Raw genomic sequence first — 18,993 nt, 5'->3', positions numbered from 1 at the left:
GCTTAATTTTTTTCAATCTGTTGCTTCAAACTATACCTAACAAAAATCTCACTTGGAAAACTGAATTCAAGAACTGGAACTTTTGACTGATGTCTGTGCCCCACAACTCTGTCTGCCCTTGAGGAAGTAAGCATACAGTGACATTCACACCTCTTGCAAGTAGCAAATTGCTAGACCAGAGACTGCAGACAGAACAGCAGAATGAGGTGCAGGTTACATTTCCAACTACTACACAAGTGCATGTGCACGTCACCCAGAATTATTACAGCCTTTTTGGTTTTGCATGCACACAGCACCCACATATAGTTCTGCAGCACTAGTTCAAACAGGGTCATTTACTATGTGTTTGCTTAATAAGCTATCACACAATGGGGCCCAACCTAGTCTAGGCTTTAGGCACTGATGCAATACAAATAAAGGGCTTTCAAAGCTGGAGAGGATGACATCCTTAACTCATTCCCTGCCACCTCCAACATGTGTAGCTCAGAAGCTATGTTAAGAACTCTGAATGGGTATGGAAGCTTATTACACGTGGTCTAAGAATTTGAAATCTTTTAACTGAAACACATTGCATGTTCTAGAAATCTAGAATGAAAACAGCAGGGACAAATCTTAAACTATGGCTGAACTGTATAGCCATTGTGACGATGCTAACCACACTGATTGCAAAGCATACCAAAGATCAAATATTAACTCTTCCAGAGTACAGTGGTACCTCAGGTTAAGAACTTACCGTATTTTTCGCACCATAGGGCGCACCGGACCATAGGGCGCACCCATTTTGGGGGGGGGAAATAAAGGGGAAAAAATTATTTTTCCCCCCCAGGCGCGGGGCTGGGGCGGGGGAAGCTCGAGCTTCCCCCGACCCCAGCCCGCAAACAGGCAGCTCTCTGCAAGCCGTGGGAGCGCTCCGGCTCCTTGCGGAGAGGTCCGCGAAGCCTGGGCGCGCTGAGCTCAGCGCGCGCAGGCTTCGGCATGCTGGCAACTCTCCGCAAGGAGCCGGAGTGCTCCCGCTCCTTGCGAAGAGGTCCACGAAGCCTGGAGAGCGTGAGGTGTCGGTGCGCACCGACCCCTCTCACTCTCCAGGCTTCAGCGAAAGCCTGCATTCGCACCATAGGACGCACACACATTTCCCCTTCATTTTTGGAGGGGAAAAAGTGCGTCCTATGGTGCGAAAAATACGGTAATTCGTTCTGGAGGTCCGTTCTTAACCTGAAACTGTTCTTAACCTGAAGCACCACTTTAGCTTACGGGGCCTCCCGCTGCTGCTGCGCCGCTACAGCATGATTTCTGTTCTTATCCTGAAGCAAAGTTCTTAACCCAAGATACTATTTCTGGGTTAGCGAAGTCTGTAACCTGAAGCGCCTGTAACCCGAGGTACCACTGTAACTTAACATCCCTGATGTTAAAAACATGGAAACATTTTTACATGCATTTTCTATGGTCCCGTCCCCCCGCCCCAATGCTGTCTTTCCATTTGTGGAAGATTTTATTTTAGTAAAGGGGTTTCTTCCCCCCCTCCCCTCCCCCAAGTTTCCTCTTTCTCCTAAAGCTTCCTGTGTCACCTACCAGGCTGTTCAAAGGTCCCACATACTTTCTGGGTCAGATTTTGAAGTGTACAGGAGGATATAGAGGAGAGAGGGAATCAGAAAGAAAATACTCCCACTGAATCAACAAGCCTTATTAGAAAACAGCAACACTGAAGACAACCCTATATCTATTCACTCTTTTTCCATCAAACATCTTACTGTATCACCATGGAAGCTAACTTTGTTTTCCTTCCTGACATTCTTGCATAAAAATTGAGTTTATCATTAAGGTTGTTTCAAAGATATACTGGTGATAGCTTCTTACTCCATGTTAGATTTTGATATAATCCAAATACATACAGTATAACTTGGTTTTTCTAAAAATCTTCACCATTTTCGATTGACCAGCTTCTTGCATTCATGATGCATCTGATCAGCTGAGTCACAGACAGGTCTGGCTCAAGCTTTATCACCATTAGAGGCATCAAGGACTGCCATCCATTCATCTCCATCCACAACAGGAGAGCTTCTAAGCTACTCTTACTTGGTGTAGAGAGCATAAGAGGAAGTTGCACTGCTTTTTCACTTTCTGGAAGCTTTGTGTGATGTAGGAATATCAAGTACCAACTCCAAACTTCTGCACACCGAAGGACTGAGGAGCACAAACAATTTGCACAAGCTGACTGGGAAAGTAGCAGTTCTTTCACTTGTTTGAGATGCCTAGCATGAAGGGAAACATCAGACCCAGTCTGTCACACAAAGTACTTTTCTGCCTTGTATATCTGAAAAGAGGCAACTTCGCCTCCCTTTCATTCAAGTACCACAAAATCAGCAAGGGGATTGAGAGCTGTCTACAAAGTTTGACATTCCCCATTCTGCCCACTGTTGTGAGGACTTCATACCATGTCACGGTCAGGTTGGCACTGGACACGGAGGTCTTCACTTTCTCAAATTACGAGAGTATTATATAGTCAGTAACAAAACAGCACATAAAGTTGCCATCACTTCAGCTTTATATACTGTTATAAGAATTCTAAGGTCTCAAATATATAATAAATATTCATAAACACACACATGTCTAAATATATAAACCATGTGTCTGAAATAGTAGAGGAGAGCAATCCTTAAGCCATTTTGACGCTCCCCATTACCTCAAATATTCCTCTGCAGTAGGGGGGGGGGGATCCTTCCCCGTAGTCTTTTCGCTTACAAATCCTGTCTTAAGGGTGTATTTGTGTATGAATAGGGTGAGCCTGTGACCTACATTCAGGAACTAAAGTATTCACCATCATGAAAGAATGGCCAGGCTGTCCAGGTAATGCAATCAGTGACCATTATCAGGTATCCTGGCAGACAGGATTTCTGCTGTAGACTGCCTCCTATGATGTATGTATGATGATTTTGGGGTGGTCTTTGACTAAGGGGGTTGGGCAATGTCAAAAGTCTTTAAAGGTTCCTGCAAACTTTTGGTCAGAGGCTCTCCCTCCTTGGAAGGAGGGGAGGGAACTCTGTCACAACAGAAAAATAAATATCTGCCTTGCTTTCCACTGAATCCTGCCTTCATCCATTCTTCTCTGACCGATTATGGAGTTGGGGGACTCAGCATCCCATGGGGAGTTGGGCAGCAAAAGTCAAACCCCTATTTTTACATCAATTCATTTATTTAGCAATGTCCAGAACACAAGTATTCTATGCTTTATTACATGAAGTTGAATTACAATTTACTACTAACCCATTTCGGGTGTAATTCTCTTGCCTAACACTGCATGGGGTTAACAGCTGCTGGAACAAGCAACTGTCTCCGCATTAACCTTTGAAGCAACACAGAAGTAGTAAGTCCAGTATAACCTGTTTAACAATGCTTAACATTTTTCAGCTATAGCTTGGGAAAGGACTGAATTCAAATGGTTGATAATTAGGTTTCACATTGTACTTGCTTGCATCATACATGCAATCTTACCTCTGTGTATTTCATGATCCAAAGCAGAACTAAAGAAAAAATTCCAGAACTTTTCCCTTCCAACCTTTTTAACATTTGAACCCCCATGAAACCAAAGTCTATGCATATTTATGTGGAGTGACATCTCACTGTGTTCAGTGCAGCTTACTCCTGCACAGGATTACAGGCTTCAATCCACAGCCCGATTTACTTGCATACCTTACTTTCTTTTTTAAAAGACAGCTATAATATCACGAGAATGTTGCAAACATGAGCATTTAAACTATTTTAAAGTTCTAAATCACCGTATTTTTCCATGTATAAGACTAGGGTTTTTTACCAAAAAATTAAGTTTAAAATTGGGGCTCGTCTTATACAAGGGTAGTGCTAAGGGATGTTTTCTTAATTTGGAGTTCCCCAAAATAGGGGGTGTCTTATACATGGAAAAATATGGTATGTACTTTAGGTTAGTGCATATATCTACTGTACAAATTAAGCTGCATTCTAACTGCTCCTGGACAAAAGGTTGTGTGGCCCAAACTGGGATGGCGGCAGTGTAAATCTTCGTTTTCTGCCCTTCCATCAACTCCCATGGGATGGATGTAATTCTGTCTGCATTTCTGGTGGTGTAAATTACTGCAAGCTCTGTGGACAGGGCCAGGGAATGAAGGTAGTTCATTGCAGAGTTCCCTATTTGGTGGCTCTTGCCTCAGGCAGGCCTTATGGCAGAGGTGAAGCCAGCCATGTCCACCTATTACTTACCTGACATTGTATGTGCATTCTCTTCCTTCTTTGCAGCGAGGCTTACATTCAGCACGGTTTAATCAGAGGTCCAAAGTGGAGCTGATCCCAGCTGGAAGTGCAGCTTGTACTTTATGCTAAATATAAAGAACACCAATGGAAGCCCACTGCATTCCAGCAGACATGTGTCTATCTGGTGGATACACGTCAGTGACTGCAAGGTGGACACCTATAAAAACTGAGCTATGGAGGATGGTCAGTATTGGATCTTTACAGCTCTTTTCAGACTATGCCAGCCACTACAACTGATGGCAAATATGATTGGATTCCTCTGGTTCAATGGAACTGTCTTTGCTGAACCACTGAGATGGAAGATCTTCCACATATTTTGTCCTATGTACTTTAAATCATGTTTTAAGTGTCTGGGCATTATTTTATTTGGATTTATTGGGATTACCCTCAAAAACCATCACCCCAAATAAGTCTTATCTATTGTCAGATACTGACTTTGACTTATAAGGTGTCTTTTGCACTAGCTGCTAAAAAGGATGAATGGAAAGGTGCTTTCAGGGGTAGCTATAAATTATCATGGTGATACAGCAATTTGATTATAATTTGATTATTCATTTCATTGCTTTCTTATCCTTTGTTTTATTGCTTGTTCTTTATCCTTTATTCTGGCTTTGCAATGTTTGTATTTGCAAATGTTGATTTGTTGTGGGCCTTGAGCCTGTTTGAATTTCTGCAATGGCCTTTGACCACAGGTAATAAAAGTGTGACCTGACTGACCAGGTTGCCACTGATTACATACAAGTATTCTGGACAAGAAAAACACGTGTGCTTTTTCTAGTTTTACTCACTGTAAAAAGATATTTCATCACTGTAATATCGTCAAGTGTCTCCTTAGAAATATGAAAAGCATGGAATATGCCAAATACCCACTTGATTTTAATTTGGGTTGACAGGATTTTGCTTTTGCTTGTTTAATATAAAAATCACATCAAAACTAAGCACCATACAAAGAAAGAGATGCTATCCAGGTACAACTGAAAGGATGCAGAACAGGTACAACTGAAAGGATGTGAAGCCTTTTCCTGTACCCCCTCCTCCCCTGCAAATAAAATGGAAATTTTGGGGTAAACTGGAAAGTAAGCAATACCTTTTGGCACCCTTTACGAGCCAAAAGCCACTTTGCTTCTTTAGGAATATAAAATCTATTATGGTGATTTTGTAGTGAGCACACTAGTTGAGCAAACACCCAAATAATGCTAGCCTTTGAAGCAGCATTAGCTCGACAAGAAGAAAACATGCCTTTGGAAACCTAGCCCCAGTTCCTTATCAGCCACCTAGATGCAAAGCCCCAGGCTTCTGTCATCTTCTAGCCACCGGTGCCCATTACAGAAAACAATGTGATTTCATTTCACAGTAAATAAACTGGAGCAGGGGTAGCCAACATGGTACCCTTCAGATATTTTGGACTATAGCTCCCATAATTCTTGACCAATGGTTCTGCTTGCATGAACTAGTTACTCATAACTTGGCTTGAAATTTGTTCTGTTCAACACTAAAGTTTGTTTACTTCTTTCTTCAAATTACATACACATCCTACTTATTCAGAATTACTATATACCACCACTGTACAGCAATTAACAGGCCCACACTATATCTATATATATATATAGGGAATATATGAGAAATGAATTCACAGGGAGTGGGAGCGTGAAGGAGAAGAATCACAACATAAAATCAGCTGGGGTCACTTCAAAGTATGGATCAAGAAGGCCAGATGGGCACCAACTATTAAAGGATCAATCCTAACAGAAAACGACTACAAACTCCATTTGTCATCTACCACTTTATGCCAAAACATTTTCAGGACAACAACCTATAGTCCCTTCTGAAGTATTCTTTCTTTTTCTTCCAGGTCCTGAGTGGTAGGCCTATTCTTGCTTACAGATATCACCTATATCCAAATCAGATAGTCATCAATGGCAGCAGGCCACATAATGGACATACAAATCCAGAAACTGTCCCTTCCAAAAAACCAGAGTGGTCACTCCATTTTCCTATCTACTTTTGCTCGTTCACCTGCAAAATCTTGCTCTTTCCTTCAATGTTGGGTTCATATTATTATTATTATTATTATTATTATTATTATTATTATTAATCACATATCTCTGCATACACATGACCAGTTCATGCATCTGATAGTGGACTAGGGCAAAGGATTATACCATGATTTTTCATCAATTACAATACAGATTTACCTTTTTCAGAAACAGGGATCTCAGCCTTTCTTCTTCTTCTAAAATCAGGATACATATTAAACTTCAATTATCAAGATCCACTATATTACATATTTCTAAACTAGTTAGCTAGACATTACCATTACAGGTTTACAGAGAGGCACAGAGAGTATTTAAAAGGTTAATAGTTCAAGCTTCAGATAAATAAATGATACTTTTTAATAGGGCATTTAAGCTCTCATCAGCAGCCTGAGAAGGAAGAAGAGGAGCTAAACCAAGGAAATTGTGTTATTTGACAAGCGCCTACCTAAATGCAGTGGGATGAGTTCAACATTGCATTGAGGGGATTGTTCTATCAGTGCAAGCATTTCTTCTGGATAGATGGAACTATCTCCCTTCACCCCCACAAGCTGCTCAGGGGGTTTTCCAGACACTCCCAAACAAATTTGAGGAGGGTGTGGGGATGCACAGCTAATGGAACTCCTGATGTGCTAGCAGGACTTGTTGCGATGACTTCCACTGGGACAACTACTGGGTTGAATCTGACCCAGGGTGGACTGCTTTCAAATTAAGTGAAGATTCCAAAAGACTGATACAGTGGTACCTCTGGTTGCAAACGGGATCCGTTCCGGAGGCCCATTCACAACATGAAAAGAGCACAACCTGCAGTGGCGCGTCTGCACATGCGCGGGTTGTGATTCACCACTTCTGCACATGCATGTGACGTCATTTTGCACTTATGCATGAGCGGCGAAACCCAGAAGTAACCCTTTCCGGTACTTCCAGGTTGCCGCGGGACATAACCTGAAAGAACGTAACATGAAGCAGATGTAACATGAGGTATGACTGTAAAATGCTACAAAACCCATTAGGCTACTTTCACTAGACTACCATAGGTTTAATACCACAACACCCTCACAGTTATTCCTGAAACAGATTTCAAGTATTTTGATCCAGAAAGTCTTATTGGGTGTAAAATGAGCACACTTTATAAATAAAGCATTCACAGAGCTTCAGCATACCATTTCTTAGCTCCATTTCTTTGAGTTCTTGACAACAAAATGCAGCAAGGCATTATTTTGAAACATGCTTTAGGCAGAATAACAAACCCACAACAGATTTCAGTGACTCAGGCAATCAACATTCATGAAGCCTAAGGAGAGTGATAAAGACAGTAATGAGGCTTCTAATAATACCAGCAGCCCAAGGAAGACATATGCAACCAATATTTACAGACAGTCCATCTGAAGGTGCTTCCAGATAGTCTTCATGTTGCAAACAGGTTATTCAGATCCTCCCCACCCCCAAAATGGGGTGACAGAGTAGAAATTAAGTCTAGAACAGTTGCACTCATATACTATTGCAAAGGAGAGCAGAAGCAATGCAACACATTGCACAGTCTGAAGTTGGCTGCTGCTGCCTTCTGCTGTCCCCACTATCTTCTGCCACCCTTCCTCCCTAACCTGCAGGCCCTGTTTGGAGAGCCACACTCTAATGAAAGGGTCCCGGAAACAGTCTGGGCCACGATCCTTGCCAGAAAGTTAAACTTTCAATAGGATTTGCCAGTAGTCAGAAAGTAGAGGTGGCACGGATGATGTCTGAGCCCACCTCATCTACAATACCTTGCTCTTCCCTCAAAAGTTGCATTGAGTCTAGAGGCCTGTTAGGAGTGTCACTAACTGCTTGCCTCTTGCAGCAACAACACTCTTGTGGTGGCAGATACATAAGAGAAGCTCTGCTACATTAGAGCAAACACCTATCTACTTCAGGTGATTCCCGTTTCCCCCAGTGTCCTATGGGAAGTCCACAGGGAAAAAACAACCCTCTATTACTGCTTTCCCCCAGCAATTGGTATTCAGAGTCATGCTGCCTCTGATTCTTAAGGAAACAGCCATTGTGACAAGTAATCACATATACCATAAATCTATGAATTCGTTGAAACCCCTTCTAAAGTTATTTAACCGACTGGTAATTCCATATTGACCTATGCAATGTATGTATTCCTTTTTTCTGTCCTCAATCTCCCACCTTAGATGACTCTTGGTTTTGTATCAAGAAAAAGTTCATTTTCTAATGATTCCTAACATGCAGTACAGTGGAACCTCGGTTTTTGAACATAATCCGTTTGGGACGTCTGTTCGACTTCTGAAATGTTTGAAAACTGAGGATCAAAGGGCTGTCAGTAATTCAAAGGGGAAAATTGAGAAACACACATGGGAAGCTGTTAGACTTCCAAGGTGAGTTCAAAAATGGAACCATTCACTTCCAGGTTTTTAGCGTTCAGTTTTCGAAACTTTTGGCAACCTAAGACGTTTAAAAACCAAGGTTTGACTATACGTACACCTTTTTCAAGGGCACAACACACTAAGTTGATGTTTTAACTAAGCTACCCATCAGGACTACAAGATCTAATTCCTGGTTAGCTGCTGTCAATTTATATCTGTGTACAGTGGTATCACCGCTTGCGGACGGGATCAGTTCCGGAGTGCCACTCGGATCCCAAGGTTTTTGCTACTGGAGGTGCCTGTTCTGCGCATGCGCGTGGCACAGTAGAGCGCTTTTGCACATGCGGCAAAACCTGAAAAAATACTTCTTGGTTTGCTGCGTTCACATCCTGAAGTTTACCTAATGTGAGGTACTACTTTTTATATGTGAATTTAAGTTTTTTGCACCAATTCTCATCACCATACACTTCCTTACATTGAACTGTATTTGCCTGTTCACTCATTTTGGAGCTCTTCATAAGCCATTTTTTATTTTTATCATCCTAAATTTGGTATCTTATGCAAATAAGTAAGTTAAAAAGTGACCACCCAAATACAGTGGAACCTCGACTTACATACGCTTCGTCTCGCGGATGTTCCAAGTTGTGTTCGTGGAAAAACCCGGAAGTAGACACCGGGTTTGCCGTGATTCGCACATGTGTAGAAGTGGCTTCTGACATCTGCGCATGCGCAGAAACGCGCTGCCACCGAATGCGCACGCACACAAGACACCTCTTCTAGCATCCCGTTTCAACCAGCAGACATACCTCCAAAACGGATTACGTCCGTAAGTAGAGGTTCCACTGTACAGATTCCTTGGCAGTCTGACTTCTTCCTTCTGTTGTGAGAACTAATCACTGACTTCTACTCAGACTCTGCATACTATAGTTTAACCAGTTACTAATCCATAAAGGACTCATTGTCTTATCCCACTACTAAGTAAGTTGACTCTGGAACCCTGGCAAAGGCTTTTGTCAAGGGCTTTTCTGGAAGTCCAAGTACACAAAGTCTACAGCTCCAAACACCCCACTCACATGTTTGCTGACTCTTTTAAAAGTACTTCAAAAGTTGGTGGTAAGACCAACACTGCCTAGGTAGTGGAGGGTGGGCAGATAAGAAAACAATCCCTGTCTCAGAGTATGATAGAACACCAGCTTCCAATGCACTTGCAATCTCGTGGTCCAAGTGGCAATCCAAATTGGCCATCTTTAGGACACAGGATGCTGCTAAATCACTAGTCTGAAGTGAACGTGTATTATATAGACCTTGAATGTCTAATTTTTCTACATCCTGAATACAGAGTACACACAGATGCACACACTACAGTTAGGACAACTGAAATGTGGAGATAAACACACAACTGCCACCTTTTCTGCCGTGGCTCGCCATCTGTGGAATGTTCTCCCCAGGGAGGCTTGGCAAGTGCCTTCATTATACACCCTTAGGAGCCAGGCGAAAATGTGATTGACACCCTATATACTCTTTTAACTATGTTTGTGGCAGGTGGTGGGGAGTGGGGGTTATTGGTTTGTTTCTGTTCTTGCTTTTATAATGCCTTTTGTGCTTTTTTTATCTTGTGTTTTTAGGCTGTGAACCACCCTGAGATCTACAGATGAAAGGCAGTATACAAATTTTGTTGTTGTTAAGTCATTTAGTCATGTCCGACTCTTCGTGACCCCATGGACCAGAGCACGCCAGGCACTCCTGTTTTCCACTGCCTCCCGCAGTTTGGTCAGACTCATGCTGGTAGCTTTGAGAGCACTGTCCAACCATCTCGTCCTCTGTCGTCCCCTTCTCCTTGTGCCCTCCATCTTTCCCAATATCAGGGTCTTTTCGAGGGAGTCTTCTCTTCTCATGAGGTGGCCAAAGTACTGGAGTCTCAGCTTCAGGATCTGTCCTTCCAGTGAGCACTCAGGGCTCATTTCCTTAAGAATGGGTATGTTTGATCTTCTTGCAGTCCATGGGACTCTCAAGAGTCTCCTCCAGCACCATAATTCAAAAGCATCAATTCTTCGGCGATCAGCCTTCTTTATGGTCCAGGTCTTACTTCCATACATCATTACTGGGAAAACCATAGCTTTAACTATACGGACCTTTGTTGGCAAGGTGATGTCTCTGCTTTTTAAGATGCTGTCTAGGTTTATAATAATTGTCCATTTTATTATCATTTATAAAAAGCAACAGAAGTCCTTGTTAAATGTTATAAATTAATACTGTATTAAATAAGAAAGCTGAGCAATTACGTTACAGAAGTGGAAAACGCTCTACTTCTAAAATTTCAAAAACTGCAAGAATCTTGAAAGAAGAGGAATGTAGGGTAACCACTGTCAACAAATAGTGTGCAAAATGAACTCAGTCTGTGTTATGGGAGGTGCACTACATGATTCCAATTAATTCACTGCAAGCGGATTAAGGGCACACAGGATTGCAGCGTAAATCAAATTAGCATACTATAACTGAGACTTGAGTGAGACATCACAGGCTATACTGCAAGCTTGTTAAAGTATTTATGTGTGTTGCATAAATTAATAAATCCAAGGAGTTACTGAGTTAGTGTAAACAAATATTCATTCAATGTTGATACTGCAAGAGTATTCCAGGTGGGTAAAAGGTAAAGGCACAACGTAACACCGTGATGGAAGCCAGAACGCACGGAAACACCATTTACCTTCCCGCCACAGCGGTACCTACTTATCTACTTGCACAGGTGCACTTTCAAACTGCTAGGTTGGCAGGTGGACAGAATATGAAAGCTGGGTTCTAAGTTTCATAGCAAAACTGAAAATAATAATTTTGGGCAGAGATTGTACACTGAGGGATCGTGTTAATGAGTCTTCAGAGAGCAATTTGAACTTTGAAGGAAAGGGATTGGTTCCCTTTCAACAGCATTTCCAGTAAGTGGCCAGCGCAGGAGAACAGCTTCAGAGGCTAACTTACTATGCTTCTACCCTGTGTTCCGAGAGAGGAAAGAAGAGCAGAATGAATCAACATACTGCCTCCACTGCCCAATAAATCTTCCTCAGTTGTTATTATTGTTATTTTATATTTATTTATATCCCAACATTTTCCCTGACAGGGACTTGAAGTTACTGCTTTTCAAAGAAGTGATCTGCCATTTACTCCAGCAAAAGCCTCTTTTATCTAATCTCAATGTAAGACTTGATTATGCGAAGCACTCTGAACACTTGAAATGTTCTATATAAAAGTTAAGTATTATTACTCACAAGGATATGCATTAACTGTATATGAGCGCTAACTGATATTTTAGGCAATGCAGCAGTTGATATTATGAGTACTCTTTAAAATACACAGATCTATATGATGTTTGGGTGGATATTTTCAGTCTGAGTCTGGCTCACCCAAAGTGTTGTGGGGCATGGTTTATGTAATATATACAGACTTGGTTTAATGACTTACCTCCAAAAAAATGGAAAACTGACTACAGCTTTCAAATAACGTAAGAGAAATGCATAGGCATTTTTACATTCTGCCTTTATGTGAGTTGGCAAAGAATCACTTCTCCCCAATTTTTTTTAGTTGTTATCAAACCAAATATTAGAAGTCACGATTTAGCTGTATTACCATTCTACATTAGCTATAACATTAGTCTTTTGAAATACAGAGATCAAAAGGTCCACAGCACCCTCTATTGGCAAAATGTTAAAGTTTGAGAAGTCTCTCTGATTCATTTTTCTTCTGTGAGAACAGCAGTCACTTAAGAGAAATGTTCTGAGGCTAGGAAATGGAATTCAGGTCAACTGCCTCATGGCTTTAAGTAAATAATATTTCACATCCAAGTTGCGGTAGTAAATTCTGCACAGCAAAATATTCAGTTTACCATGCAGAAACTGCTGTTTCAAGGGGTGAGAAATATCTTTAAACACGCTTCCCCGTTGTTTTGATATTTATAGCCATTGTTCCAATACTGTCTTAACAAAAGCCACAGCTTTCAAATATTTTTCCAAATAGACATATAAGTCACAAACTTTAAGAAAAAGTATACATAATAAAATTAAATGATTGGGTATACTTGCTGAAACAGAAGTGTTTTAGTTCGTGTTGAAAACAAATGTTATATATGCACAGCTGCATGACTTCTCCCACTTCTCTCTCTGCCCCCTCCACAAACACTATAGCTAACAACTGAAATTGGTTCTGAAGCCAAGTTCTGGTACAAGTTGAGGTCTAGCCTAGTTTTTTTGTTTTGTTTTGTTTTTTAAACGATTTTCCAACTGAACAAGTTCCTCAGCTTTCACTCCACACTTTAAAGAAGAAGAAGAAGAGGAAGAAGAAGAAGAAGAAGAAGAAGAAGAAGAAGAAGAAGGGGGGGAGAGAGAGGCTGAACATGCTTTACTTCTTGCTTACACTCTGCATCAGTGGCAGTTTCTCCACAGGAGTCCGTAGTTCCTATCTACAATACAGTGATGATTCATTTATCAAACTGCCTTAGTTCAGCAACTTAGCAGGCACAAAAAAGAATACAAGGATACAAATACAGCAAAGCATACTGCTAATCTTCCCAGAGACGAATGTACAGAAAAGGAAATACGAGCCCAAAAGAAGGAGGTGTTTCAATATGGTTGGACAGTTTAAGTATGGATACTGAGCACAATCCACCTTTATATAATTTGCGTACATGCTGCCCCTGATTTTGCCTGTAATTTAAGTGCTTTATAAACACATATGCCTACCACCCCCTTTTCCAGCCGCGCATTATCAGCTTTCCAACTGCACAATTCCCCCCCCCCAAATGCACATTTTGTTTCCAACTGCACACTAATAAAAACCTTGGCCTCGCCAGCACATCAGAGAACATTATACCTCTGAGTGCATTTGTCATGTATGCAGGCATTTACCTTTTGACCATGGAGCTACACTTGAATTCTTAACTGGCTAAATAGCTCAGAGTCTGAAATGTTTCCTACTGTGGGCCTATTTGTTTATTGGCAAGAAAGAATATGGAAAGTTTACCCACACACACCTCAACTATTGCATGTTGTTCCTAATAGCCCATACTTTTACGTCCTATGTTCACTGATCCAGTAATAGTGCCTAGTATAGACAAGGTCTCTTTGCACAATGCAAAGACAGAGATTTATGTCAGCTTGTAATGCAATCTTGAAGTTCTGAGACTGCCTTATCAATATGCAATTAGCCCACTTACTGCCATCTAAACATTTCTTATCTTGCTCCAACACACAACAATGCAATCCTATCTCTGTACAAGGCAACAACACTTCATTTGGGCATTTTAAATAAAATGAACTCTTATTAACCAAGATATCTACTCCAAATTCTGATTTGAAAAATCTGAAGCTTTGTACTGCCCACATTCACTATTACAGGGATATATCCAGTGCTTTTTTTCTGGGGGGACCCAGAGGTACACATACCCCTAAACATTTTGTGAATCTAGGTTTGGCCTCATTGAGGGGCAGTATTTCAATATGAGCAGGAAAATGAGAGTACCCCTAAACATTTTTTTTAAGGAAAAAAGCACTGCATATTATCTATTATACACACACATATACACTGAGAGACACACACAGTGCTATGTGTGTTTTTTTATTTTACAGAACTGTATGAAATTTGCGGGCATGGTAGCCATTCAAGAGCAGATAATGTGAGTCAAACACCAGATAGGCTCAGGTAATTTGTAATAGACACCTTTAAAGCTTGATAGAAAGAAAGAAAGAAAGAAAGAAAGAAAGAAAGAAAGAAAGAAAGAAAGAAAGAAAGGAAGGAAGGAAGGAAGGAACCTTTTTTACTTTCCTTCTATGTGATTTACAAGAACCCCTCCTCATTAGAACCGTTGATTGAACTTACTCAAGCAGGATGATTAAGGTCTGTGTGGAGATAAACTTTAACCAAAAGTATGCTTTATGGAGACCGAGAAGCAATAAGAGCTTTTGGAATGGCGCAGCAATTAATTCGGAGTCGCCATCTTGCCAAAGGATTTATAGCCGGGAGGAAGAATGGACTTGTTTTTAGACTGCATTCCTAGTGAATCTCCTCTGAGGTTTTGAGAAAGGAGGCAGATTGGTGAAGATTAATGACGCTAAGACTGTTTTGATGTATGGAAGTGATGTTATATGGAAAACGTCTGGATATGGCTACTGGATAAAAAAAAAAAATATCCACGCAGGATTACAAACTGTTCTAACCAGCCTCCGGTGACTATCAGAGGTCACAAAGAGAAAGGAAAAATATGAAAATAACAACAAGAGATGTGGAAAAATAATAAGAAAGGACTGGATAGTACTGTGAACATCATAAGGTTAGATTTGTGGACATTAAAACAGCAGTAAGAAGCAAAACGTTGATTGGATCCCTTCGGAACTTGAAATATGGGTACCTCCAACAAAAATTTAAAATTCGGCTGTGTAATTTGGAATTTATGTAATTTGGTTTGATTTGATGTGATTGGTCAGTTAATAAAAAATTATTCTTAGAAAGAAAGAAGCACTTTAACACAGAAATTTTTAAATATTCTCTTAACTTACATCACTCTCTGATCCTTGGCTATCCCAATCTTCTTCCATGATTCTTCTGTTAGTTTCATTAGTGTTTCAATTCATCACTATACCAACAGAGATTGGCCATTTAAACTTTTCAGACTCATGCTCTAGACTTCGCTTCTTCTCTAGTCTATAGGCAATAAGGAAGTCTAATAAACTTCTAAGGAGCAGCAATAAGAAATAGCACACACTCATTGCTTTGGGGTTCAATTGACCAAACAGGCCTGTTCTGCAGCACACTGCCAATGCCCAGTGTCCTTTCAAGAACTAGTAAAATCCATCATGCAAGTTTTAATAATTAAGATTGCTTATCAAGCTTCCCGTAGTTTAACCTCACCAGAATACAAGTAATTTGGAAGTTAGAGCTCTCTTTTTTTCCATCACAACTGAAAGAATCTCCAGAAACTGGTCTGCAGAATTCTTATTCTACAAAAGAATTCCATATAACTGTCCCTCTTTTAAAGTGACCACCATCTCCTATGAGGAACATCATTTTATAATGTTTGTGTTTAAAAACCACCTGTACAACAAATACATCCATTATACTTGGGCAAGACAACATCTAGGTCATAGGTAGGCAAACTAAGGCCCGGGGGCCGGATCCAGCTCAATCGACTTCTAAATCTGTCACGCAGATGGTCCAGGAATCAGTGTGTTTTTACATGAGTAGAATGTGTGCTTTCTCTGGATTATTTGTGACTGGTTATGACAGTTTTTGACACAGTATTCCATCTTTTAAGTCCTTTGTGCTTAAAAGCAAAAGAAATTCAGATTGCTTAACTCAGGGGTAGGCAACCTAAGGCCCGTGGGCCAGATGCAGCCCAATTGCCTTCTCAATGCGGCCTGCGGACGGTCCGGGAATCAGCATGTTTTTACATGAGTAGAAACGCATCTCTGGATTATTTGTGGGGCATAGGAATTTGTTCATTTCCCCCCCCCCCAAAAAAAATAGTCCGGCCCCTCAAAAGGTCTGAGGGACAGAGGTCTGAGCTAAAAAGTTTGCTGACTCCTGATCTAGGTCAACAAGCTCCATAAAATCAAGCACAGAAGTTTGGGCTTATGGTTCCCAATCAAGAAGTCTCAGAACACTTCTGGCTAGTTCAAGGATCTGGTAAACAGTAAACTGAAGTATGTAACAGAAAATAAAAGTATTAAGAAGGCCTCACTATGGGTGGGGGGAGTAAGCAAGCTCCCTCTCCCACTTCGTGAAGCCCGTTTGACCCCACCCCCAGTATACACCAGAGCTTAGGGTGAGGAAACAAGCTGGGAGATGGCTTGAACGCAAGAAGAAAGATCTGAATGAATGCAACTGAACAACGGTAAGGGCTCATTATCGAGCCTACCTAGTGGCAGTGAAAGCAGCAAAGAAGGCATACTTTGCTGCCTCCATTGCATCCTCATTATGGCATCTGGCAGCGCTTTTCCAGGTTGTATGGGGCCTTTTACAGGATGGTCCAAAGGAGGTGATAGAACCAAAAGTAGCTTGCTTTGACTTGTTTGCAAAGCATTTTGAGGATAAAATTGCTTGCATCCACTAAGACCTTGTCTCTGCTGTTATAGCAGATAAATCTCTTGCGGTATCCCAAGAGCACAGTCTAGTCCTGTTGTGTTGGATGAGTTTCAGTTGGTAAGACTCAAAGATGTGGATAAGGTGCTCAGATTAGTCAGGGTGACCACTTGCGCTCTAGACCCTTGCCCTTCTTGGCTGATAAAAACCAGCAAGAAGGGAACAGCTGGCTGGCCAGGGAGGTGATCAGTGCCCCTTTAAACCTCCAGGTATAGGGTGGTATATTAATAATAATAATAATAATGGTGGTGGTGGTGGTGATGTCATTTTAGGTGTTACATAAACAAAGAACTGAATATAGGGGAGTTTTATATTAATTCATACTACACACACATACAGGGAAGAGACATGCTATAAGCACTAATGGCATCATTTTAGATTACCAAAGGAATCACTCTGGAACTCATAGGACAACCACCACCAGATCAAGGCCCTTCAATTGTTCCAATCAGAAAACCTGCCACATGGTTCTTCCTTTGCCACCACACTGTTTAACAGCCAGCCACACCACAGACACCATGGAAAGGAGACAGCAAATTCTCTTTCATTAATGTGCCTTGACCAGCTGTTGTCAGATATAAGCTTCCTAAAGATGACATTCCAGTTGAACCAGCAGAAGGGTAAGCATAGAGAGTATAGCTCCTTCCTGTAGACTGCTAGCACCAATTATGTGCAACACTACTTGAATGAGTCACTTTGGCACTTCTTGTATGAGTCACTTTGGTTTTATTTCTTTAAAATGCTGCTTTCATGATCACCTAGCATACTGTCTTTTCAAATGTTAAATGCTACAGATAACAGCCAACATTAACCATACTCCGAATACATAGAGATCAATAAGTCCACTGATTTCAAGGGTCTGCTCCAAGTATGACTACAGCTTGGCATCACCCTATGGCTGCAACCCAATATAAATATATTGGGTTGTAAGTCCCATTCAACTCAACAGGATTTACATTTGAGTAGTTGTGCAGGATTGTGCTGCAAATCAGTTTACTGCTGCACAAAGCTTTGTAAGCAAGAGTAAGTGGATTATAACAATTAGGGTAAAAGTTTAACTCTCTGGTGCTTATCAAGCTTTAATTAGTACAAATCAGTTAAATTTACAGGGCCACAGGACTCTTGCTGTTGCTGGAATAGAATGCAGTTAATCTGCTGAAATCCGTCTCAAATCCAGGTTAGTTTAAAGGTAACTGATCAAACTTTCCGGAACTGCTGTTGTTTGCTCAAAGTCAATGGTTCATGGTCTTCAAGTTCCACTGTATAACTGTACCGAGCATCAATAATGAACACTGGTTTCATATGTATGCTAGTGCATAAAACAGAAAACACAATGAACAACAAAGAAAGTATCTCATATTTTCCATAAAACATTAAAGATAGTGTGAGAACAGCCACCTACAATTTGATATGTATTTTTGATAAGAATAAGTTTTATCTGAAATTCAAATGCATTTCAAACACTTCAAGCTCAGTTGGTACAGCAGGATAATCTTACTTCAGGGTTGTGGATTTGAGCCCCACACTGAGCGAAAGATTCCTGTATTGCAGGTGGTTGGACTAGCAGGTTTCCTCAACCTCGGCCCTCCAGAGGTTTTTGGCCTACAACTCCCATGATCCCTAGCTAGCAGGACCAGTGGCCAGGAATAATGGGAATTGTAGTCTCAAAACAACTGGAGGTCCGAATTTGAGGAAGCCTGGACTAGATGCTCTTTGTGGTCCCACCCAACTTTATAATTCTATGATTCTATGAATACTGCTCGGTTCTATCTTATACCACAACTGTTTAGAACTCTTTACTGTGCTGAATTAAGATAGCATGACATAGTTATGTCACTGTCAATAAAGAAAGAATGCAAAATGTCTTTTTCTATTCTTTTTATTATTGTTATTTAAAAAGGCTACCAAGATGGCTTCTGTCTAAAGCTTGCAAAATTATCTTTGTTCCATATTGATGTGTGGGTTTTGATTTTTTTTTAAAAAAGTATTTCTGTGTTAGCACACTAAGTTTTATGGAGCTGCATTTTGAGGGGGAGGGGACAGAATTTAATGTGAAGCATTTCTTTATTTACACAATATACAGTGAGGAATGTCTCACTTGGCCAAAATCCACTCAACACTCTGCTACTAACCAGTTTGCCATAATGTCTTTGGAAGGACAGAATCAACTTTTGTCGTGGACAATACAA

General features: G+C 40.8%; 1 protein-coding gene across 3 annotated transcripts in view; it reads right to left on the bottom strand.

Annotated features, from left to right (window-relative positions):
- The window catches only part of TMCC1 (transmembrane and coiled-coil domain family 1), a 118,509-nt gene that overhangs the window by 76,224 nt on the left and 23,292 nt on the right, over nt 1-18,993 (bottom strand). Inside the window, exon 1 of one of the 3 annotated variants that reach the window (XM_081902189.1) lies at nt 15,223-15,543. The exons of the other annotated variants lie outside the window; for them this stretch is intronic. Coding sequence (XP_081758315.1) covers nt 15,223-15,261 — 39 coding nt within the window. The 5' untranslated portion in view covers nt 15,262-15,543. Of the gene's footprint in view, nt 1-15,222; nt 15,544-18,993 lie in introns of those variants that run through there. 3 annotated transcript variants of the gene reach the window in all.

The sequence above is a fragment of the Podarcis melisellensis genome (assembly GCF_964234715.1).
Source record: "Podarcis melisellensis genome assembly, chromosome: 2".
In the NCBI taxonomy this organism is placed as follows: Eukaryota; Metazoa; Chordata; class Lepidosauria; order Squamata; family Lacertidae; genus Podarcis; species Podarcis melisellensis.
This window is presented reverse-complemented; position numbering and strand designations above follow the sequence as displayed.